The sequence below is a fragment of the Manis javanica genome, chromosome 10, assembly GCF_040802235.1.
Source record: "Manis javanica isolate MJ-LG chromosome 10, MJ_LKY, whole genome shotgun sequence".
In the NCBI taxonomy this organism is placed as follows: Eukaryota; Metazoa; Chordata; class Mammalia; order Pholidota; family Manidae; genus Manis; species Manis javanica.
Genome location: NC_133165.1, coordinates 96,370,765 through 96,396,271, shown reverse-complemented (window position 1 = coordinate 96,396,271; position 25,507 = coordinate 96,370,765). Strand labels below are relative to the sequence as shown.

At 40.1% G+C, this 25,507-nt stretch overlaps 2 protein-coding genes across 5 annotated transcripts in view; one reads left to right on the top strand and one right to left on the bottom strand.

Moving 5' to 3' along the window:
• The window catches only part of CDK17 (cyclin dependent kinase 17), a 120,250-nt gene extending 94,762 nt beyond the window's left edge, over positions 1-25,488 (top strand). Inside the window, exons 17-18 of one of the 2 annotated variants that reach the window (XR_012121529.1) lie at positions 89-250; positions 22,115-25,488. Coding sequence is in view for 1 of the 2 variants with exons in the window: in XM_073213661.1 (XP_073069762.1) it covers positions 89-120 (32 nt within the window). In the remaining variant the exon portion in view is untranslated. Of the gene's footprint in view, positions 1-88; positions 8,544-22,114 lie in introns of those variants that run through there. The other variant, XM_073213661.1, reaches the window with a different exon arrangement.
• ELK3 (ETS transcription factor ELK3) overlaps positions 8,296-25,507 on the bottom strand; it is a 64,600-nt gene continuing 47,388 nt past the window's right edge. For all 3 annotated transcript variants that reach the window (XM_073213662.1, XM_017642413.3, XM_017642415.3), the window contains 2 exons: positions 16,173-16,295; positions 8,296-10,919 (listed from right to left, as the gene is read on the bottom strand). In XM_073213662.1, coding sequence (XP_073069763.1) covers positions 10,821-10,919; positions 16,173-16,295 — 222 coding nt within the window. In that variant the 3' untranslated portion in view covers positions 8,296-10,820. The remainder of the gene's footprint in view (positions 10,920-16,172; positions 16,296-25,507) is intronic.

Sequence of the window (25,507 nt, the reverse complement as noted above, 5' to 3'; positions counted from 1 at the left end):
AATTTAACATAGGTATCCATAAGTTTGATTCTTGCATATAAAAAGTAAAGAAATATATTCAGTAGTTATATAAAATTCTTCTTCCTAGGAAGTCCTAGGGATGTGTCTTCATTTTATTAAGGAATTTGGTATTTTTTTGATACTTGAGCACCATTCAGATCCTGAAAACGTTGCAATGAAGAGAACTGAAACTCAGAAATTTTGAACCTTGAACACTTATGATTCATCTTAAACTGACAAGGTTTTAAAGGTAAGAGAGGATGCCTTTTTTGTTTTCTTTCCAAATAATATTGTTAACACTCCTTGAATATGTCGCTACAGGTATATAGAGGTGGCTGAATTCCATTTGGAGCTTTATTAACTTACATTTGAAAGACAGCTTGTTAACATGTTAATCTATCTTTTGGACCCAAGGCGATTCATGAGGATGTTTTTTTTTGTTTTTACTGTTTTAAAAATTGTGGTTAAAATATATATACACATATATGTACATACACACACACATGCACATCATAAAATTTAGTTTTTACCCATTGTAAGTATATAATTTAGTGACATAATTTACATTCACAAAAATTACAGTTGTTGTACAGCAATTTCCACCATCTATTTCCAAAATTTTTCATCACTCCAAACAGAAACTCTGTACCCATTAAGAAATAACCCTTAATTTTCCTCTCCCCCAAACTCCTAGTAATCTCTAATATACCTTTGTATCTCTGAATGTGCCTATTCTAGATATTTCATAAAAGTGGGATCATACTGTGATCTTTTTGTTTGGCTGATTTCACTTAGCATAATGTTTGCAAAGTTCATCCATGTTGTAGCATGCATGTATCGGAACTTCATTTATTCGTAGCTGAATAATATTCTATTGTACGAAAAGATAATATTTTGCTTATCCACTCATCTGTTGATTTTACACTGGGGTTTTTCATCTTCTGGCTGTTTTGATAATGCCACTATGAAGGATGGTGTCCATGCATCTGTTTGAGTCCTTGTTTTCAACTGCAGTGAAATTATTGGGTTATATTTAGTAATTTGTTTTTAAAGTTTTCAGGGAACTGCAAACTGTTTTACACAGCTATTACCTTCTTAACAATGTGTGAGGGTTCCAATTTCTCATCTTTGCCAACATGTTTTCCTTTTTTTTTTTACTTTTTAAATTATATTCATTCTGATAAGTGTGAAGTGGCATCTCATTGTGGTTTTGATATGCATTTCCCTGATGACTTAAGGAGATTAAATTTATTGGTCATTTGCATATCTGCTTTGGAAACTCTTCAAATCCTAAACCCATTTCAAAATTGGGTTCTATGCCTTTTTGTTGAATTGTAGGAGTTCTCCTCATATTATCCATATTAGACCCTTATGTGTATATGATTTGCAATTATATTTTTCCATTCTATGGATTGTCTTTCACTTTCCTTTTTTTTTTGTATTTTGGTATCATTAATCTACAATTACATGAAGAACATTATGTTTACTAGGCTCCCCCCTTCAGCAAGTCCTCCCCACAAACCCCATTACAGTCACTATCCATCAGCGTAGTAAGATGCTGTAGAATCACGACTTGTCTTCTCTGTGTTGCACAGCCCTCCCCGTGCCCACCCCCCCAAATTATACATGCTAATTGTAATGGCCTCTTTCTTTTTCCCTGCCCTTATCCCTCTCTTCCCACTGTTCCTCCTCAGTCCCTTTCCCTTTGGTAACTGTTAGTCCATTCTTGGGTTCTGTGATTCTGCTGCTGTTTTGTTCCTTCAGTTTTTCTTTTTCTTTGTTCTTATACTCCACGTATGAACGAAATCATTTCATACTTGTCTTTCTCCACCTGGCTTATTTCACTGAGCATAATACCCTCTAGCTCCATCCATGTTGTTGCAAATGGTAGGATTTGTTTTCTTCTTATGGCTGAATAATATTCCATTGTGTATATGTACAACATCTTCTTTATCATTCATCTACTGATGGACACTTAGGTTGCTTCCATTTCTTGGCTATTGTAAATAGTGCTGGGATAAACATAGGGGTGCATCTGTCTTTTTCAAAGTGGGCTGCTGTATTCTTATGGTAAATTCCTAGAAGTGGAATTCCTGGGTCAAATGATATTTCTATTTTGAGCTCTTTGAGGAACCTCCATATTGCTTTCCACAATTGTTGATCTAATTTACATTCCCACCAGCAGTGTAGGAGGGTTCCCCTTTCTCCACATCCTCACCAACATTTGTTGTTGTTTGTCTTTTGGATGGTGGCCATCCTTACTGGTGTGAGGTGATATCTCATAGTGGTTTTAATTTGCATTTCTGTGATGAATAGTGACGTGGAACATCTTTTCATGTGTCTGTTGGCCATCTGAATTTCTTCTTTGGAGAACTGTCTGTTCAGCTCCTATGCCCATTTTTTAATTGGATTGTTTTGCTTTATCTTTGTTGAGGTGCATGAGCTCTTTATATATTTTGGATGTCAACCCTTTATTAGATCTGTCATTTATTAATATATTCTCCCATACTGTAGGATGCCTTTTTGTTCTATTGATGGCGTCCTTTGCTGTGCAGAAGCTTTTCAGCTTGATATAGTCCCACTTGTTCATTTTTGCTTTTGTTTCCCTTGCCTGGAGAGATATGTTTATGAAGAAGTCGCTCATGTTTATGTCCAAGAGATTTTTGCCTATGTTTTTTTCTAGGAGTTTTATGGTTTCATGAATTACATTCAGGTCTTTAACCCATTTCGAATTTACTTTTGTGTATGGGGTTAGACAGTGATCTAGTTTCATTCTCTTACATGTAGCTGTCCAGTTTTGTCAGTACCAACTGTTGAAGAGGCTGTCATTTCCCCATTCTATGTCTATGGCTCCTTTATCGTATATTAATTGACCATATATGTTTGGGTTATGTCTGGAGTCTCTATTCTGTTCCACTGGTCTGTGGCTCTGTTCTTGTGCCAGTACCAAATTGTCTTGATTACTGTGGCTTTGTAGTAGAACTTGAAGTTGGGGAGCGAGATCTCCCCACTTTATTCTTCCTTCTCAGGGTTGCTTTGTCTGTTCGGGGTCTTTGGTGTTTCCATATGAATTTTTGAACTATTTGTTCTAGTTCTTTGAAGAATGCTGTTGGTAATTTGATAGGGATTGCATTGAATCTGTATATTGCTTTGGGCAGGATGGCCATTTTGACGATATTAATTCTTCCTAGCGAAGAGCATGGGATGAGTTTCCATTTGTTAGTGTCCTCTTTAATTTCTCTTAAGAGTGTCTTATAGTTTTCGTGGTATAGGTATTTCACTTCCTTGGTTAGGTTTATTCCTAGGTATTTTATTCTTTTTGACACAATTATGAATGGAATTGTTTTCCTGATTTCCCTTTCTATTAGGTCATTGTTAGTGTATAGGAAAGCCACAGATTTCTGTGTATTAATTTTGTATCCTGCAACTTTGCTGAATTCCGATATTAGTTCTAGCAGTTTTGGAGTGGAGTCTTTAGGGTTTTTTATGTACAATATCATGTCATCTGCAAATAGTGACAGTTTGACTTCTTTACCAATATGGATTCCTTGTATTTCTTTGTTTTGTTCAATTGCCATGGCTAGGACCTCCAGTACTATGTTGTATAACAGTGGGGAGAGTGGGCATTCTTGTTCCCAATCTCAGAGGAAAAGCTTTCAGCTTCCCGCCATTCAGTATGATGTTGGCTGTGGGTTTATCATATATGGCCTTTATTATGTTGAGGTACTTTCCCTCTATACCCATTTTGTTGAGAGTTTTTATCATGAATGGATGTTGAACTTTGTTGAATGCTTTTTCAGCATCTATGGAGATGATCATGTGGTTTTTGTCCTTCTTTTTGTTTATGTGGTGGATGATGTTGATGGATTTTCGAATGTTGTACCATCCTTGTATCCCTGGGATGAATCCCACTTGGTCATGGTGTATGATCCTTTTGATGTATTTTTTAATTCAGTTTGCTAATATTTTGTTGAGTATTTTTGCGTCTACGTTCATCAGGGATATTGGTCTGTAATTTTCTTTTTTGGTGGGGTCTTTGCCTGGTTTTGGTATTAGGGTGATGTTGGCTTCATAGAATGAGTTTGGAAGTATTCCTCCTCTTCTATTTTTTTGGAAAACTTTAAGGAGAATAGGTATTATGTCTTCTCTGTATGTCTGATAAAATTCCGAGGTAAATCCGTCTGGTCCGGGGGTTTTGTTTTTGGGTAGTTTTTTGATTACCACTTCAGTTTCGTTGCTAGTAATTGGTTTGTTTAGATTTTCTATGTCTTCCTTGGTCAGTCTTGGAAGGTTGTATTTTTCTAGGTTTTCATCTAGGTTTTCCAGCTTGTTAGCATATAGGTTTTCATAGTATTCTCTACTAATTTTTGTATTTCTGTGGGGTCTGTCATGATTTTTCCTTTCTCGTTCCTGATTCTGTTGATTCTCTTTTTCTCTTAATAAGTCTGGCTAGAGGCTTATCTATTTTGTTTATTTTCTCAAAGAACTAGCTCTTGGTTTCATTGGTTTGTTCTATTCTTCTCAATTTTATTTATTTCTTCTCTGATCTTTATTATGTCCCTCCTTCTGCTGACTTTAGGCCTCATTTGTTCTTCTTTTTCTGATTTTGATAATTGTGACATTAGACTATTCATTTGAGTTTGTTCTTCCTTCTTTAAATATGCCTGGATTGCAATATACTTTCCTCTTAAGACTGCTTTTGCTGTGTCCCACAGAAGTTGGGGCTTTGTGTTGTTGCTGTCATTTGTTTCCATATATTGCTTTATCTCTATTTTAATTTGGTCATTGATCCATTGATTATTTAGGAGCATGTTGTTAAGCCTCCATGTGTTTGTGAGCCTTTTTGCTTTCTTTGTACAGTTTATTTCTAGTTTTATACCTTTGTGGTCTGAAAAGTTGGTTGGTAGAATTTCAGTCTTTTGGAATTTACTGAGGCTCTTTTTGTGGCCTAGTATGTGGTCTATTCTGGAGAATGTTCCATGTGCACTTGAGAAGAATGTGTATTCTGTTGCTTTTGAATGTAGAGTTCTATAGATGTCTATTAGGTCCATCTGTTCTAGTGTGTTGTTCAGTGCCTCTGTGTTCTTACTTATTTTCTGTCTGGTAGATCTGTCCTTTGGAGTGTGCCGTGTGTTGAAGTTTCCTAAAAGGAATGCATTGCATTCTATTTCCTCCTTTAATTCCGTTAGTATTTGTTTCACATATGCTGGTGTTCCTGCATTGGGTACATATATATTTATAATGGTTATATCCTCTTGTTGGACTGAGCCCTTTATCATTATGTAATGTCCTTGTTTATCTCTTGTTACTTTCTTTGTTTTGAAGCCTATTTTGTCTGATACTAGTACTGCAATACCTGCTTTTTTCACTCTGTTGTTTGCATGAAATATCTTTCTCCACCCCTTGACTTTTAGTCTGTGCATGTCTTTGGGTTTGAGGTGGGTCTCTTGTAAGCAGCATATAGGTGGGTCTTGCTTTTTTATCCATTCTATTACTCTTGAACCAAGAGTACTGGTTCTTTTGATTGGTGCATTCAGTCCATTTAGGGTGATTATTGAAAGATATGTACTTATTGCCATTGCAGGCTTTAGATTCATGGTTACCAAAGGTTCAAGGTTAGCTTTTTTAGTATCTTACTGCCTAACTTACCTTGCTTATTGAGCTATTATAGACACTGTCTGGTGATTATTTCTCTCCCTTCTTATTCCTCCTCCATTCTTTATATGTTGGGTGTTTTATTCTGTACTCTTTTGTGTTTCCTTTGACTGCTTTTGTGAGTAGTTGATTTTATTTTTTGCCTTTAGTTAATATTTCGTTGGTCTGCTTTCTTTGATGTGATTTTATTTTCTCTGGTGACATCTGTTTAGCCTTAGGAGTGCTCCCATCTAGAGCAGTTCCTCAAATACCCTGTAGAGGTGGTTTGTGGGAGGCAAATTCCCTCAACTTTTGCTTGTCTGGGAATTGTTTAATCTCTCCTTCATATTTAAATGATAATTGTGCTGGATACAGTATTCTTGGTTCAAGGCCCTTCTGTTCCATTGCGTTAAATATATCATGCCATTCTCTTCTGGCCTGTAAGGTTTCTGTTGAGAAGTCTTGATGATAGCCTGATGGGTTTTCCTTTGTAGGTGACTTTTTTCCTCTCTCTAGCTGCCTTTAAAACTCTGTCCTTGTCCTTAATCTTTGCCATTTTAATTATTATGTGTCTTGGTGTTGTCCTCCTTGGGTCCCTTCTGTTGGGAGTTCTGTGTACTTCTGTGGTTTGAGCGATTATTTCCTCCCCCAGTTTGGGGAAGTTTTCAGCAATTATTTCTTCAAATACACTTTCTATCCCTTTTTCTCTCTCTTCTTCTTCTGGTACCCCTATAATGCAGATATTGTTCCTTTTGGATTGGTCACACAGTTCTCTTAATATTGTCTCATTTCTGGAGATCCTTTTATCTCTCTGCATCAGCTTCTCTGCGTTCCTGTTCTCTGGTTTCGGTTCCATTAATGGCCTCTTGCATCTCATCCATTCTGCTTTTAAATCCTTCCAGAGATTGTTTTATTTCTGTAGTCTCCCTCCCTACTTTGTCTGTTAGCTCTTGCATTTTTCTCTGCTGCTCCATCAGCCTGGTTATGATCTTTATTTTGAATTCTTTTTCAGGAAGAATCGTTAGGTCTATCTCTCCAAGCTCCTTCTCAGGGGTTGTGTCTGTTAGTCTGGTCTGGATCAAATTCTTCTGCCTTTTCATGGCGATAGAGGTAGTTGTGTGGAGTTGGTGCATGTGTCAGCTAGGAGAACATCCATTCTTGCTGGTTTGTGGCCTTCCTCTCCTGTGAGAACGGCGACCCCTAGCGGCTTGTGCTGGGTAGCTGCACGGAGATGGGGCCTCGAAGCCTGGCCTGGGCGGCTGCTGTGGGCATGGCCGCTTTCAGGCTGCTGCTCTGCTATGGCAGAGCCGTGCCGGAGGGGGAATGGGCAGGAGGCTGTTTATCACCCTGTGAGGGGCCTTCAAGCTGTGCTGCTGCCCAGGGGGTTAGGGTGTCTGGAGTTCCCCGGGATTTCCAGCTGCTGGACTGAGTGCACAGGGACACTTCCATCCAGCTGTGAGGCTCCTGTCCCTTTAGGACTTTCAAAAAGCACTTGCTTTTCTTTGTCCCAGGGGCGCCAGCTGTGGGGACCTGCTCACAGATTTTACTGTCCTGTTTCCCTTGTATCCAGCACACCACGCACTGTGTGTCTGTGCTCCTGGTGCAGATGGCTAGGGCTGGGTATTTAGCAGTCCTGGGCTCCTGCTCCCTCCCTGCTCCGACTCCTCTCTTCCCACCAGGGAGCTGGGGTGAGGGGTGGCGTTCGGGTCCTGCTGGGCTGCAGCTTGTATCTTACCCCCTTCATGAGGTGCTGGGTTCTCGCAGGTGTAGATGTAGTCTGGCTGTTGTCCTGTATCTTCTGGTCTCTCTTTTGGGAATAGTTGTATTTGTTTTATTTTCAAAAATACATATGGTTTTGGAAGATTTCCACTGCTCTACTCACGCCACCATCTTGGCTCCTTCTTCATAGTTTGTAATTTTAAGTATACAAGTCTTGTGCCTTCTCAATTAAATTTATTCCTGTTTTATTCTTTTTGATGTTATTGGAGATAGAATTGTTAATTTCTCAAATCTTTCATTGCTAGTATGTATCAATACAAGTGATCCTTGCATATTGATTTTGTATCCTGTAATTTTGCTGAATTTGTTTATTAGTACTGGCAGTTTTTTGTGAATGCTTTAGGGGTTTCTACATATAAGACTATACCACCTCTGACTAGAGATTGTTGTACTTCTTCCTTTCTAATTTGTTTGCCTTTTTTTTTTTCTTGCCTAATTGCTCTGGCTAGGACTTTAAGTACTGTGTTGAATGGAAATGCCAACAGAGGGGATTATGCTTATCTTGTTCCTCATATTAGGGGGGAAACTGTCAGTCCGTCACCATTGAGTATATGGTATTAGCCACTGAAAGAATAAATGGTAATTTGTATTTTCCTTTCCTTCTTATTTCCTCCCATCTCAATACAGAAGAATGATAAAACTTGATTTAAAAGGTCAGGGGACCACTTTTCAAATTCATTCCTTTCCTCTGATTCAACATCAGTAAATATATTTGTCTCCATAAATATCTGTTTAAAGTAAATTATATAAACATACCGTGTTTTGATATGCCCTACTTAAGGCTAAATGACATGACTCATTTTATAACTTGTACCAATATGGAAAAGTGAAATTTGGATCATCCCAAATAAATGGAAGTAAATCAACCCACTTTCCTCCTCAAATCTTTTATAACAAAGTATTTATTGAACAAAAATAATGTAACAGTAAAAATGATACATATATGAATGACAATACGCAGTCATAGAAAAGATGCATACAGAGACCAACATTTAGGTTATAGTTCTATAAAACTTTAGCCATAGCAGTTTAACACTGTTCAAGCAGACATGAGAAGGGGGAAAAAGTTATTTAATATATTCTTTGAAAATTAATTTTCTGGCTAAAATACTTGTTAACATACACACACACACACACACACACACACACACACACGAGGCAGAGCTATACGGATTATACTTCAATACCTCCATCTGTGTTATAGTGAGTTTTTTGATCCATTAAAAATTAAAGTATTTTTTGATTTCTAATAAATGGAGCTAAAGCATGTTAACAATAGTATTTCAAGGAAGGGAATAAAAGAATCAGCTTTATAGTAGTTTGAGTATTTCCAGTCAGTATGTACATTTAAAAATAGTATTTCTGATTGAAATTTTTGTACATTAATTAACTTTCTTAAGTTTCTCTATAAGAATGTTGCATTTGGGGTACATTCTTCTCTTATCTGACAAATTTTTTTTAATGCTCTGTTTTTTCTACCTAACATATAGTTTTGGACCAGTATCACTTACAGCTAAGCAGGGGAAAATAGAACTGGAATGAGCACCAGTTATTGTTCTGATGAGCTGTGGCCTTAGACAACTCCCAGCTCCTGCTTTGCAGTTGTCCTTATCTGGGAATCAGTGACGGGATCCTCTCAAAAGACCCCTTCTTGCTCTAACATTTTATGTTTGGTAAATATTAGTTCCCTAGACCAGCCCTTTTATTTTAGTAAATAAAATAAAAGTAGACTTATTTTCAGCCTGTGAGGGAGTGATGGTAGTGTCTGTTAGTGGATTTTGTAATCAGCCCAACTTTATATTCAAAGATGCATATTAAGGTTGTTTGGATTTTTTTCTCCTTACATAGGAGATGCTCAGTTCCAACTGAAAATCTCAAAATTTGATACTCAAAAATAAGTATCATAACAAAATTTTAGATTATTTGAAGTTCAGAAACTCTGCTTTTACAAGCTTTATTTTGTACCCTTTTTCATAATCCCTGCCATTTAACACCTAGTTTGGATCAGTTATTTAGCTGCATCTCAAATTGGTCTCTGTTACTTATAGTTAAGGATGATAATTAACTTGATCTTGAATTGAAACCACTGGACACTTTCCAGTTCTCTTATCTTACATTAGTATTTTCCTACTTCATATGCAGAACAATTCCTCAGCATGGTGCCTGTTGATATTTTTGAAGGAACAGAAAAAGTTTGTATTACCACTGCTTTAAACTATACTATATAAAAGAATTTACTGGTGAGTGTTCCAAATTGTTATATAATCAGTTCAGTTCCATAATGAGGTACCTGAAGAATTTTATATTTCATCTATCAGATTTAATTCATTCTCACTGTAAACTTGGTAATACATATGGAGTATATTCTACCTCAGTTTCCACAAGCAAGGCTATATACCTACGCATAAAGATACCTGGTGTTACAAAATTGGTTCTTTGTTGTTTTCATCACGTCTATGAGCCCCTTCCAAAGTGTAGGATTTTTAAATGTTAACTACAGTTCCAGGGATGTAGAGAAACCCTAACTTATATACAGGAAAAGTATGAGGCGTGTGATTCTGCATGGAAAACTGGGAGAACCAGGGCTAACTTTTTGAAATAAGAATATGCTAACCTATGAAATATTTCAGGGCATAAGTAGAATGAACTTGATGTAGGTTTCTATCTCAGATTTTTGTCTGAGAGGTGTCTAAAAGGTTGTAAACTGTTAGAAGCCTAGCTTTTCATTTTTAAAAAAATGCACTTTAGAACATTTTTTTTTATGAATGTTTATTGTCTAAATATGGCTTAGTTTCTTTTTATAAAAACATTACTTGGACATTACATTTATTGAATTTTAGTTCAAAAGAGGTTCTAAGGCAATTCTTATACAAGTGAAAGCAAAAATGAAAAATATGAATATGCTTTCATATTGCCTATTTGTGAAAAATAATGAAATTCTACTAGAGAGCTGTTTGATACGTTTGTCTTTCAAACATATTCTCTTAATTCTAAAAAATATATAAACATTTACATAAAACTAAATGCAAAGGAAGGCACAGCTGGTTATAGTGTATATAAGCACAATTCAGCATATGCAGAATTAAAGAGAAGAAAAGCTTCACATCCTTATTAGTTACACTGAAAACCATTAAGAAAAGTTCTTCACTGTCAACAGTGTTCAACACTTAAGATATAAAAAAACAAAAACATTAAAATTCACTTAATGCAAAACAGATTTTCATATATAAGTTGAATATAAAAAAAAGTTTTAAAATGCTAACATAAATCTAGACCATCCATGTTATGAAAAGTGCAAACCAAATTAACAGGGTTTCACAACGTCCTTCTCATGACACAGGTAAACTAGCCCATGGGGACAAACTTGTTTCATCAGCTAATAAGTCTTTAATTGTGGTCAGATGTCATCAGGATTTCTGAGAGTTTGAAGAAAGCAGTACTGGAGAAGCAGCTCTGTCCAGACTGGGGATTGGCACTGGCATGTGGCCATTAAGCAGTGTTGGAAACTGTAGGGGACAAAAGATTTTCAAATTAATTATTGCAAATCCATTGGGAAGAATTTGAGTTCTTTACATTCCTAGACAGACCATAGTGGATAAGTTCTCTTGTCACCTCTATGATAGAGGTCACTTGCCAATTATTTTACAGAATGGATAATTGGAAGATGACAATGATATCAAGATTACATACAGCAAACAAGATCCAGAAAATGTCCCTTATAATTTTATATGCCTAGGTTACTAGAAAAAAAATATATGTTGTTGAAACACGTTGTAATACTGTTTTAAAAAGTTTCCAAGCTACTTAGACTGCTGACTTGCTTTAAATACTAAGAAAAAAATTTGAAAACCACAGTTGACTCTTTACATATGAATCAGTATAATTTATAATACTTCATTTTAAAACAAACATGTTTCTCAGTAATGTTAAAAATGAGGAATGTCTCTATCTTAACCTTTATTGGGCTGAGAAAATACTCTAATTAAAATGAAAAATAACAGATTACCTACAAGTGACAAATCTTAAAGAGTAAAAGTTTCTGTACTGTTGGTAACTGAGATAATAAATGAAAGTATAGCTTTAATAACAACTTTCAGGTCTGAAAGAAATAAAGCAGCTATACTCCCAACTGAACAATAATAATTAAGGTCCTTTGAAACATGACTGTTCAAAACTAGATTTTCATTGTCTAGGATGGTATGTGTCAGAATGATATCTTGGTCTGTCTTCTAGCTTAATTATTTATATTAAACTTCACTTCAATACTAAATGTCAAACTATACAGCCCTGCACATGTCAAAAGTACACTATGTAATTACAGAGCAAGTAAATACATTTTTGCAATTCTCAAACTATTTCAGCTGCTGGTATGTTTGTATTACAGTTTATCAATGGCTGTCATTTCATTTGCTATCTAGAGCCTGTAAATTTGGTTACCCCTGTTTTATAGATGAGAAATAAGTTCTGATTGGCTAATAGCTGAAAAGCAGTAATGCCAGGTTTTAAATTCTGCCTGACTGAAAGATATGCTTGCTGGGCTTCATAACAAACTGCCCAACTTATGTGGGAGGGGTGGGGGTGCTCTTTACTGTTTCCATTTGTTTAATGATTATTGGCTTAGTCACGGATTTGTTTCTTTTTGGACACTTTGCAATTTTAATTTTTTATAGAATTTTTCCTATTTCAACTGGCTGTCAAATCTGTTTGCATATAGCTTATACTCTTTTAAGATCCATGCTTCCTAACCACTGTTCCCATTGACTTAAAGTGAACTTAGGGTGAACACTAGAAGAAGAGCAGGTTTTGAGTTTTCAGCTTTTAGTTTATTTCCATCTTCTCTCATTTTGATTTTTGTCCATCTTACTGGTGTTTTCCAGCTTTTGGTTTTGTTAATCTGTTTCTAAAAACATACTACTGATTTCTGCCCTTGCTCTTTATATACTCAGTTGTCATGGGTGCTTTTGGTTATTGGCTCTCCCTACCCCCAAGTCCCTTTTCTTAAATTGCAATATTCCCAAACTTTTATCGTCAGCCTTCCTTTCTCCTATAGTGTACTCAGTCATTTCCTGCTGTCAGACATCCCCACAAATGCCTCTTCCCCACAAACTGCTCTTCTGTGTGCACTGTTATGTCAGTGAGAGTGGAAGACAGGAGCATGACCCTAAACTTGAATCAGGGCTCTGCCACTTATTAATGTGTAGTCATGGGCAAATTAAGAAAAATAAGGCCCAGTGATGTCACTCATCTTTTCAAATAGAACTCTTAGGTGTATTAAATGAGAAACCATGAAAAGTGTTCAGAACAATGTCTGGTATAGTAGTCCTCAATAAATGTCGTTACTAATAGCATTTCCAGTCTTTAACTCGCTTAGTAATAATCTTTGCCTGTCCTATTATCACTATCTATTTCTCAAACCCAACTAAAAGTCTTCCTGGAATGTCTTCTAAATATATTCCTATTTCCATTGCTTAATCCAAAAGATGATTCTCCCCTCAGTATTTGTAGGAGAGTAAATTTCCTCATATCTTTCTGCCCCTTAGGCTTTCTGTTCAGTTCTTCCTCCACACTGGTATTAGTATGGTAGGTTCTGTATTTTAGAAAGGTATCACTGTCTCCAGCCTAAAAAACTTTCCATCATTATGATCACTTAACAGCAGATTAAGATGGAAGATCCTGAGCATACTGTCCAAGGCCTGCGGCTACTTTGCCAACTAGTGACCTCCTATCACCCAGGCCCTTCCTGAACAGACTATGAACTTCTTGTACACAATTCATGCAGCTCTGTAATCTAGAATGTGCTTCTCTCCATCTGTGGAAACCCTGTCCCTTCCTCCTCACTCAGATGCCGCTTCCTTGGAGCCTTTGTCCAGACCCCAGCTAGGAAGAGCTCCTCCTGTGGGTTCTTGTAGCACTTTATTTACACCTCTGCTACTCACATACTGTATATATACCCTACAGTCTCTGACTCAGAGCATTGCAGATTATCTCCCCAGTTAGATTTGTTGAATTAAAAATTACATCAATCGAAAACTTAATTAGTTCCACTTTATGTCAAGATATTATCTGTACCTACTACTACTAGGTGTATTCCAGATTTGATTAAAATATCTTTCAAAAGCAGAAGTCATACTATAGACAAGGTCAGAATGCCAAACTGTCTGGTTAAAAACAATCTCAATGTGTAAATCAAAGTTGTGTTTTTAGATTTAGTACAGATGTTTAGTACAGTGTATCCCACTGGAGAGCAGGCATGGGATACAGGGTGGCTGAGATAGACAAGGCTAGAGTTAGACCTGTAAAGGAGCCTGCACTTTACCCACCTTTACTTCATTCCTGTCCCTAGGATCCTTTCTATTCTACACTCACATATTCAAACATGCATACCTCTTCCCTTAAATTTTTCAGTGTCTGCTATAACAATGTATCAGGAGACTTTCTGTACAGAAACTCCTCAGCTCTGTGAACTGTTACCCTAAAGATTCTGATCTACTTTACTAATTATCACAATAGGAAATTTACTAGCATTATCCAAAATTTATTGTAGGCCCAATATGTTTTTTCCCCTCCAACACATTTAGAGCATGGAAAGAAGTTTATTTTTAAGCTAAATTATTTTCACTGAAGGGGCATTGTTGATGGTGATCTGAATTTTGAAAAGCTTTAATTTGAAATGTCTCGTTTTAACATCAGAAAGTACTATTCCTCTTACCATGTTTTGTTATTTACCATTTTCAAAACTTCTAATTTCAGCTTTTACCATACTCAACTGTTTTTCTCATAATAGTAGTATTTTAAAAGGTACAAAATTATTTATCCTTAGTCTCATGGACCCCAGTCACAAAAAGAAGGCCCAAGGCCAGGTCAGACATTTTAACAGTTACATATTTTTTTCAGGGATTTTTTCTGAATGGCTCCAATAGAGAGTACAGGTGCATTTTGTGAAACTAAAAGAATTCTAAACGTAAATTAGGAATAACTGGTCTGTAGTGGTTCTCAAAGTGGTTTCCAGAGCAGCCACATCACTAGAAATTGAAAGAAATTACATCAGGCTCTATCCTAGACCTTCTAAATCAGAAACTCTGTGGATGGGGCCCAGTAATCTGTATTTCAATACACCCACCAGCTGATTCTGTTGCACGCTAACTTTTGAGAGCCACTGGTCTCAAACCATTATTACTGTTGGGAGTAATGGACTGGAAAAGGTTCACTATCTAAGGCAAAGGACCCCAAAGAATTCCCCGTAAGGAAAACCATTCCATTAGTCCTACAGAGGCCTTGTGTTAGGTTCTAGATTTAGACTAATAATATTGCAGTCCCTACCCCCACTGAGCTTATTGTACATATGTACCAAGTCCCTCCTTTCTGCTCTACTCAGGAGCTATAATACTAGAATAATGCTGCTGCAGTCTGGAGACCTTCCAGAAATAACATCTTTTAGCTCCCGATCAAAAGATAAATCTAATTTACAACTTTGCTAGTACTACATTTGCTTACTGCTTTTTGCTCACTACTTCTGGTTTTTGGTTTCCCTGAATTGAAATAGCTAAGAATCAACAAATTGGATGTGCATAACTCAATTTCTTGTGATGGGAAGAAAGGCCAGGAAGAGAAACCTGATAACCCCAGGGATATAGTTACGTCATGACACCCTACCTCAACCCTACAAAGAAACTAGAGAATCAAGATAGCAATCAAAACCTCTTCAGCTTCACCCTTCTTCCAGCTAGACTCTAAATCCCAGGATGTACTGCTCCTGGCACAAAGGAAGTAAATATTAATTTCAATAAGGAAAATGACCAAATCAAAAAATCACGGAGACCTAATCTTTTTAACTTTCTTAGACATCTCTTGACAAATTCTTAGGCATCCATAGATTTGGTCAGTGATAATTACTGAGCGTGATTTGTATACCAAACAGTGTGCTAGACACTGGGGACACACCACAGTGAACAGATGCAGTTCTGTCCTTTTGGGGGGGCCAGTCTAGTCAGGGAGACTGCCAGATGAACACGCAGTCATAATACAAAGTGGTACGTGCTAAATGCAATGGGAGCAAAGGAACTACAGTTAGTTTGGGGTGAGCTACACTGGAGAGCAGGCATGGGATACAGGGTGGCTGAGATAGACAAGGCTAGAGTTAGACCTGTAAAGAAGCCTGCACTTTACCCAGCTTCACTTCATTCCTGTCCCTAGGATCCTTTCTACTTTACACGCACATATTCAAACAGTAACTTCTTGGTCTGTGAGTAACAATCTTGGGTCTTAAAGAGGAAATACTGATTGTCACATAATAGCAAATGATGCTACTGCAAGATTCTGGTGTGTGAATGAATAATAAATGTGCTTACCTAGTACAGAGATTTTTGCAAAGTAAAGCATCTAAGACTTAATTAGTTTTTAATCAAATGCCCTAGATGTTCCTTTCTTATTATGTAACAGGGAGAACTTGATGATGGTTCATTGAATTATGCAGATAACTATTCTATTACAATATGGAAATTTTGTTCCCTATTTTTGTTTTTCAACTTATTTCAAGTGATATCTCTGTTGATTAATAGATTAATATATTAAAGGCATATGAGATTTTACAAGATATAATTTTAAAAATTTTGCCTCTTCCAGCCTCATTAATATGAAGTCTCTTTGGAAACCTATCACTGTAACCAGACATGGGGCAGAACTGTTACCTTTGCAGGATTTACTGGGGAAGCACATCCATGAGAAGTTTGATATTTAAAAGTTCATTTCCAAATGCTCACCTGGAACAGCGTATTTGGCCCTTGTAGCCGGGCAGGACTCAGTGGAGCAACTGGACTAAGGCTGCTCCAGAAATGTATGCTGGAGAGCAGTGGACTCGGGGTCAGAAGCAGTCCATTTGGTGTCTGGGAAAGAAAGCACATAACAGTTTTTGGTATAGGTATCTCCTCACTCCAGCCATGATCAGCAGTGTGGCGAGGTACACTAGCCATAAACCAAGAAACAAGCCTATCTTAGGAAGATCGGACAACTTTGTTATTCCTGCAAGGCCGCACACCATTTGAGTTTTCTTCAATGCTATCTGTATTAGCAGTTTTAGAATGGAGAGTGGTATGAACAAGTTACCTTCCTTAAACATTCTAGTGGAAAACTCAAGTTTGTAGCAACTTTTGTCCATATGGTTTCTTCAATTTGCTTCCCCTTCTACATTAAACAAGATTTAGTGTATGTGCAAAATAGGACCCCACGAAGGAGCTTTGTTTTATCCATTTTCTTATTTTTCTACAGTGAACATCCATTCTTGGGTTACAAAAAAACACACATTTTAAAGGGCCTCCTAAGCTCCACTTCCCTATCAGTAAGCAGCCCTTTAATACTTTAGGATCTGCTGCTAAAATGCCCTGTAGCAGCTTCTTCAAAAGCTCTGAACTGGGTTTTCCAGATTTCACTCTGGATGTGGGGCTGATGAGGATTCATCTCCCTGGGCAATGGTTTGAGGGGGGGAAAAAATGCCTTCTTGTCAACTTGATGTAAAGCCAAAACTCTTGGGTTTCCTGGGAGGGTGCCAAGGACTGCATTTGCTTGCACACACACAGCAGGAATCCTAGCCTGCAAGCCAGCTAGAGGGCAGAAGAAAACAACCCACCCCAGCTGGTAAGTCTGCATGGCTTTTATCCTCAGAGGAGGCACCCTTCCCGGCCTAGGGTGGTTCTGCACCTTTGGGTACTAGAAGGAGCCCCACAGTGGTTCTGTGATGTCAGTCGGTGCTTTGTGTAAGAACTACAGCAAAGGCCCTAGTATGTCAGATTGCATCATGCTCAATACTCAAGTGTTATGTTTTCCTAGAATTGGCCTTAGCAGCCTTGTCAATTACCAGGAGCATTTGGCTTAAACAAGTTGAAAGGTTTGCTCTGGTCAGTGGAAAGGAGACAAACATCCAAAGGTCCTCAAACTGTGAACTAATTTATACTAAATTATTTGGCTCTTTGGTTCCACAGCATTTCCTACATTTCAAATGGCCTATGAGGTTACTTGGATAAATAGCAGTCTTGGATAAGCTTCCCAGTTCTAATCCAAGGCAATCTCACAAATGTGCCAGGCCATCTGGCCTAACAGTTAAGACTTAACAGTTCAACATGGGCTCTGCCAGGGCTCCAGCCTTAGAACCACTACATACTAGCTAAGTAACCTCTCTATGCTTCAGTTTCCTAATTTTTAAAATGGGGAGAAAAAAATGCCTCCATTACAGAAATGATAAGAAAGATTAAGCAAACTCTTAATTTGTGTCTGGCACATAGCAAATGCTCAACAAGTGTTTAAGACTGTTATAAAGCAGTTAAATGTGTGCCTGACATATTTAATACTTCTATTCATGGGAGAAACTGTATTAGAAAAGTACTTAATGTTTTCAAACTAACATAGTCAGTCAGTACTTTAAGGCTCCTCAGTCATATTAGGCTAAAGTCCCCAAGCTCAGGTGATCTGAGGACTGTATTTGCATGTTACTCTGGAACCAGGTTCCAATCCCAGTATGCCACGTTAACATTTAATAACCAGTGTGTTCAGGGCCTTCTAGTTTACCTACCAATGAAGCCCCCAAAGCTCTGAAGAGATAATGAGTCTTGCAAACTACAAAACATAGTTATCTTTCTCTCATCCAAGGCCAAGGCCACAGACATCCATTCCCTTTCAATCCTTTGAGGAATAAATGAGATGTAAAATTTGTATTTTCATAGTCTAAAATATATACCCAAGCCTGGATTTGGGATGTTTGCACATTTGTTTCTAAAGGGTACAGGATATTCTCAGAATATAGTAGTCTTCTGTTTCTCATGCTTGATATGTTTGAAATGTCTTCTTTAATATGTACAATTAAATATTATGACATGACCTCCACTCTTCTCCCTCCCCCTCCCTGAAGATCCTGTGGCTGTAAAGAAAATCTATTTGGTTGCTCTTTTAAGAAAGTTCCTATAACGCCTGCCCTGGTTTATCTCCCATACATGTGAGCGTTCAGAGTTTCTTCACAAGCTCCTAGTTAGGCAGGGTAGGCTGAGCCAGAGCTAGAGGCTAAAGAAAGAAGTCATAAGCAAAACTGTTCACTCTTCCTTCACCAGAGAATGTCTTAATAAATGGGCCCTTCTGAATGTCAGACAGTGGGTTCCTAATTACTTTTTTTCTTAACATTTTCTACCTGATATTACAGTAATTTGCATATTTTTAATATAACTTTCTGTAGCTTCTAAAGTATCTTGCGTATCTTTGTTCATCCTGTGTGCCCAGCTTCTAAATACTTGATGAGCTGAAGCGATCTGCAACTCCAGTTATCTCCTCTCACATGTCACCTATTGAACATGCCCACTTGGAATATCCTACATGTTCAAACTTGAACTGATCACCTTCTTTCCAAATCCAGTGTTTCTTATGATTCCTTCATTTCTATCAACAGTACCACCACTTATCTATCTACTCAACAAGTAATGAGTGCATAGCATGTATCAGGTGCCAGAGATGACATTATCCCTGACTCACAGCCCTGTCTACAACCCAGCATCCTAGTCACCAGGATGCAAAATGCCGTCTGAATTAGTGCAACCTTTGAGCATGGCCTGTACATCCTTCCTTGAATTGACTTTTCTGTTTATCCCTGCATTTCCAGTCCTGCTGCACCGAAGCCCCTGTCACCTTGTAGATGGCACTGTACCAGTCCCTCTAAACCAGTAAACCTGCCCCTGGTCTCTCTCCCTTTCAATCTATTCTGAGCACTGCCATCAAAACAATCATCCTAGGACACTGTTCATCTGTATTCTTTAACAGTTTCAGAAAAAAGTACAACCTCCTTAGCCAGAATTCTAGGTTCCCCTGTAACTTGGTTTCATACGCTCCCTGATTTTTCTATGTGAACCCTTTTATTTTTGCTTAATGTATCCTGAGCACCATGGAATACCAACCTTCCCAATCTTTAGCACTCATTCCATTCCCCGACTGTAGATCCTGTGCTACACCCACTCCACAAGTAATCTCATCTATTTTCATGGTTTTGACCACCTCTTACATGTTGATGACTCCCTATCTATCTCCAACTCCAGACTCTCTCCTTAGCTCTTGTTGCAGCTGGGTGTTAACTGAATGTCCAACAGGCTATTGAAACTCAACTCAACCCAAAATGGACTTAGACCTTTCCCCACAAGCTAACTTTTACTCTCCTCATACTCAACTTCTGGCTTTCACTACCTCACTACCAGTTAGTCACCAAGTCCTGTTGATGGCCTTGCCTATGTATCTCAGATCTGTTCCCTTTGTGTGCATCCCATTATCACAGCCCTAGATCCTCACTGTCTTTCACCTGGAATATTATAATAGTACTCTGACTGGTTCCAGTCTCATCCCCTCCCCAATCCATGTCATCAGATGATTTCTAAAACACAATTCTGACAGTGTCACTTATGACCCATCTCCCACCACTTCCTTTAACTTTGGAATTTATCCTCCCCCCGTTTTGAACTACTGTACTGTCCCCAAAACACTAAGCTATTTTACATCCATACACCCTGACCAAGCTTTTTTCTGCCTACAATGCCCTCCTCGCCACCAGATAATTGCTACTGATCCTTCAACAACACCCTAACTAAGTGTGATCACCCCTTCCATGAAGTCCTCTCTACATCCTTCCCCATCCCCAACAAAATTAATACCTTCTTCCTCGGTATTTCTTTTGTAATGATCTAGGATAGTATATTAGCCAAACCAAGCTTCTAACTGTAAGCAGCTATTTAATTCATGTTTGTATGTCCAGCTCCTAGCACAACAGCTTACACAACAGGTGCTCAGTTCACGTTTGTTGAATAAATGACTTCCCCTTTCCATTCCTAAGGTGCTTCTCTGCACTGTGTATTTTACTCCTGCTATGTGCTATCATGTGTGTGTACACCTTGTTGTCTTGGCTAGCTCATAAAAATAGGCACTGTACTTCTGATGTCCTTTCTATGATTGTAAATAGTACTTGATAATTATTTGTTGATAGATTCTAATAGAAATTTTTGCTTCTCTTGACCTACATCTCCAGCAACTGTTAATTTCCACATCAGTCTAATTCCTCAGCCAGTTTTCAAGGTCCATATTATATTACCCCATATTCTTTACCTACTGGGCATTAAGCCGTAAGCTCCTGAGAGCAGGGCCTGTTTTTATCTAGCTCACCTCTGAATCCCCAGGTGTCTAGCAAAAGTAGGTGTTCAATGATTCTCTCTTAAGTTAATTAACAAATAGTAACCATTTGTTACATGACTAAAAAGGGTACGCATGAGCTACTCAAGGAAAAGTATTTGCATATTACTTGATTTGTTGATTTGAGATAATGGTAAGTCATTTGGGCTTTAGAAAATAAAGGAGAGAAATGAGGTGTCCATTTAACATTTTGCTGTACCAACAAACATCTCTAATCTTAATCTCCCATGGATGCCAATAGAGTCCAAGACAGTAATACCATTTGGGGTTAAAAACAAATCCTCAAAAGGTGACCACGAATCTCTGGGAATTTCTAGACTTGCCTAAATTCTGGTTTTATGGATTTTTAAAACAGTTGAATCACACAGAAGTTTGTGTAACACTGAATGTGCTGATCTTAAGGAAAGGGAGACAAAATGGAGAATTCCAATTAGGGTCCACGGGAGGTATGATAAATGGCAGGGAAAAAGGGAATATAGGCAGAGCTGGGGAGAGGGCAGCAGAACCATGTAGGATCAACAGAAAAGGCAAAGGAAAGGAGCGAGATGAGACAGGCCGCAGGGTGGAAATGGACCGTTTATTCTTGGCAGCCCAGAGCTGGGGGAGCAAGACCCTTCAGCTGGAGGGCCAAGTCATGGAGAAGTGTACCAGTGACAGCTCCTACGCCACAAAGAGCCTCTAGAAGGACCACCTCTCCCCCACCGGGTCAGTGCAGGCTGAGCTGGGGGAAGTGCTGCTGAGTGGGATGAAGGACAAAAACCAAACTTTTCTCCTTTTGTAATAATGACAAAAGAGACAGAAAGATGAGAAGCCACCCCAGAGCTGGGACAGGATGCAATATACCCTGAATGTTCTTCACCACATGAATCCATTTTACCCCAAATTCCCACCTTATGATTTTGGCTCAAAGTTGTTACCATCCACCAGTAAATGAACGAAGGAGGTTTTAGCATTTCAGTCCTCAGCAAGCTGTGTCCACTAATTTAGTGCTGATCTGCTGCTAATGAAACAGCCTGGGGCACACTTGCTCAGACTGTGATGGTGAGTTCACGCCCCAGGGCCTGCACCGATTGGAATTCAGCATCTTAAACATCACATGGGAGATTAACAAAGAGCTTGGCATACGTGGAGGGAAATGCAGTGTGCCAGCCTCCAATTCTGAAATAACTTCACGTTAAGAGATGAGGAAGGAGCAGCTGAATGGAAAAGGAAACAGAAGGAAGAGGGACAGATGATAACCAATGTGCAGAACGAATCACAAGTTCCAGCTGGCATCAGGTTTCCACAGTACCTGGCTAGGAACCGGGAGGGTTCACATCCTGGCTCCTTCCAGGTCTCAGTTCCTGTAGCTCATGCCATCAGCGAGAACACCTCACTTTACTAGCCGCAGTGCAGTGTGGCGTGAGTGACTGAGCTCCCCCTGCACCACTCCTTGGTAGACCCTCCAGCTGGAGGCCCCCCGCTGACTTCCGTATTCCCGGTTTTCATTTCCTCACAGCCCATGCTTGAGGAGCCTTTGGATGGTCATCATGTCCGTCTGTGTTAGTAACCTTGGTTTCCTAAAAGCTCAGGAACAACAGGAACCTCAACTACACTTTGTCTAGGTTCCAGCAGATGCACGGCAAGTATTTCTGATGGGAGGGGGGAGGTTATGGGAGGGCTGGAGTGGTCAAATGATGGTGATTTATGTTGGTGATGCAATTACAAATCTGAATTTGAATGTTGCCTAAGCAAGTGTATGTTTAATAAGGTCCCCAGAGGGAACTGTGACCACATAACCTTGTACATGCCAGGACTCTCTCAGCCCTCTCCCTGCCATGTTTCTAGCTGAAAATAACTGGGAATTATTATTGGAATAAATAAGATATAAACAAGTACATAGTTCACGAAATAATTCTTGGGAATGATATTTTCAGGGTATCAAGTTACTCCTTTCATATCTTCCAAAGTCAACCACCAGTAAGTTTATAGGAGGTTCCCACAGGTAACCAAACGTTTATGTATAAATGCACACCCCGCAGAGGAAATGGGGTTTCTGTGACAGTGCTACGGTAGAAGAGGAAGCAGAGAGCTTCAGGAGGGAAGTGTGGCTGCTGCCTGGGGAGAAAGGCCCCAGCCCCCTCGGAAGGAGATGCCCGGAGCTGACCCGGGGGCACAGGGAAAGTCTCCCTCCCGTCCCCGGGGCAGCTCCAGGGATGTGGCTCCTCCTCAGGCCGCAGCCTGTGGGCCTCAGCGGAAGGGCTGCCGCTGAGGGAGCTGCTGCCGCCTCTGACCGTCCCCCGGAGGGAGAACCCTGGGCTAGACGGTTAGTTTCTGGGGCGCCCAAAGCAGCTCCTGGGGGAAAAATCTCTTGAGTCCAAATCCTATACTGATTCCACACCTACCTTACATCCAGAACCCTGGAAACTTGTCAAGTGAGATAAAACTGAGTGATGTGCTGTCTTATCTCAAGGAAACCGCCTTGGTAAATCCCCCACCTAATCCCACCCTCTCTCTGCTCTGTCTGGTTTCTCCCTGGCTACCTCCTCCCTCTCCCTGTTGGCCATGCACCAGGTGCAGAGCTGACACTGCTAGAAGATGAGAGAAGTTCAAGTCCTGAGATTCCACCATCTCCCAAAGGCAGCTCTTCACTCCTTTGAACCCATTCAGAGGGCTCCCTAGCACAGCCCTGCAGACAGAGACCCTCTCCTCGTCCAGCCCAGGCCCCCACCTCCACTCTCCTGTCATGGGTCAAGACCCTGCCCTTTGCCTCTGTCTGCTCGGGAAGCTCTGGTCCCATTCCTTGGACTCCCTAATGCTCACTGTGTCAAGACCCTGCCCTTACCCTTGGCTGAGGACCATTCACTCTCATTTGCCCAAGTCATAGGTCTTCTGTGAAAGCACCTGGCTTTCCTATGCTTTCCCCTCCCTGACTTTAGCCCATTCTAGTAGTTTCTGTCTCCCGGTCCAAGTTTTGCATCTCTGTGTTCACACCCACCCTATATGCCTATCTCACATCAAGGTCCTTCCTCCCCTCAGCCCAGCCATCCTCGGGCCCACTGAGTGGAGCCACCTGAATTCACTCTGTCCAGGTCCAAAACCACAGGGCAAGCCTGAGCCTCTTTCTTCTGAGATGGCTGCAGGGCTGGCATCTCTTCTGTGATGGCGATACCAGCTCACAGAGAAAGCAGATACTGAAATCAGAGTTATCCTTGGCCTGGCTTGGGATCTTTCTAAACCTTACAGCTGTAAACACAAAGGAGGCCAGGGGAGGAGATTGTCAGATTGTCCACCCTGACCCTGCTGCTCAAGTTACTTCTCTAAGCTACTTCAGGAGCCACTATTTCTGAGCCATTTACTTCGACATTGCTTAGTCACTGGACAGTTTTGCTTGGTTAGGAAATGCCCAATTTAAGAGCACATGTGCTCATTCTGACCAGCATCTGAGCCCTCTGGGGTGGCATGCTCGTCACCACCAGCCCACAAGCTTGAGCTGACACGAAATCCCCGGGCCCCAGGCAGTTTGGGAGGCAGAGGAGAATGGCCGAGAGCTGCCTCCGGTTGCTTTGTAGACTCGATGGCCTGCTGCCGTCATCGGGGGCAGGTGGGCGCTTCCCAATGGTCATGCTGAGAGCATTTCACTTAAGGCGTGGGTTCTGAAGCAGACTAACCAGGTTCAAATTCACTTCTACCACCTATTAGTTGTGTGGATCGTATGAGTTACTTGACCTTTGTGCCTCGTTTACCTCAGCTGGAAAAATGGAACAATAATAGTATCTACTTTGTAGGCCTGCTATGAAAAACAACTGAAGTGAGGCATGTGCAGTATTTTGAATAGTGCCTGGCATACACGAAAAGCCCCATGTCTGATATGCCACTGTTACAGGGGTTATAGGAAGGACATCTCTGGCAATGAGCACAGAGGCAAGGGACAGAGAGTCCCGACCCGCCTCACGTGTGTCCCCAGCCTGCTGCCACAAAGCTCCATGGTAGCACCTGCTAGTTCTGGCTAGCTCCCACCACGGCCATCGCCTCACTAAATCCTCACTGCGATCTACCTCTCACTCGTGGCAACGGGCTCAGAGAGCAAGTGCCCGCAGTCACTCTGCAACCAAGTGGTCTAGCCAGGAACGGAATCCAGGTTTTCCACCCCAAAGCCAATGAGCTTAACCTCTGCCACCAAAATGCATCCAACTTCCCAGAAGAAGTAGAAATAGGGTTTATCGGCACCTGCTTTGTGTTCGCCCTGCAATTGCCCCGGACAAGAAAAAGCATCTGAAAACTATTTAAAGGAAAAGGCCACCTTCTTGTTGGAGTTCAAAACACTGAGGGCTTTCTTGCTCCATTTTCAGTGTGCTCTCCCCTCTCCCGTAATATGGGCCAGAGTGGCACTGCTTTTACTGCAGAATCTCTCTCTCAATGTGGGGTGGCCCTTAACAATACTCAGTACAGGCCACAGGACAACAACACACCAATTGCTATGGCAAAATCAGTTACCACCCATTTTCTAATTAACAGAAAACAAATGGCTACTTATCAAGTGCCCCCCAGAGAGAACTCTGCCATAAAAATGTCACAGAGCCCAAACAGCTTCTGTCCCGTCACTCAGCCTGTTCAGCTTTCCCTAGGAAATCACTGGATCTGCTTCGACGAGTGTGCACGCTCCATCTAACGATCACTGTAGGCTGCTAAAAGCAAGAAACCAGTCAAAGGCCCGGTGTATCCCAGGCCCTTTCTCTCGAGGACACCATGATCTGGAGATGTTCTAAGTAATTTCCCTTCACAGTCACTCAGTGACTTTGGGACACAAGTCCTGGGGTTATCTTTTGAAGGGCAGAAGGAAGTAGCTTTGATTGCTCTTCCCTCCTTTCTGCCAAGCCACAGAGTCTGGGTGCAGCCAGGACGACAGGGA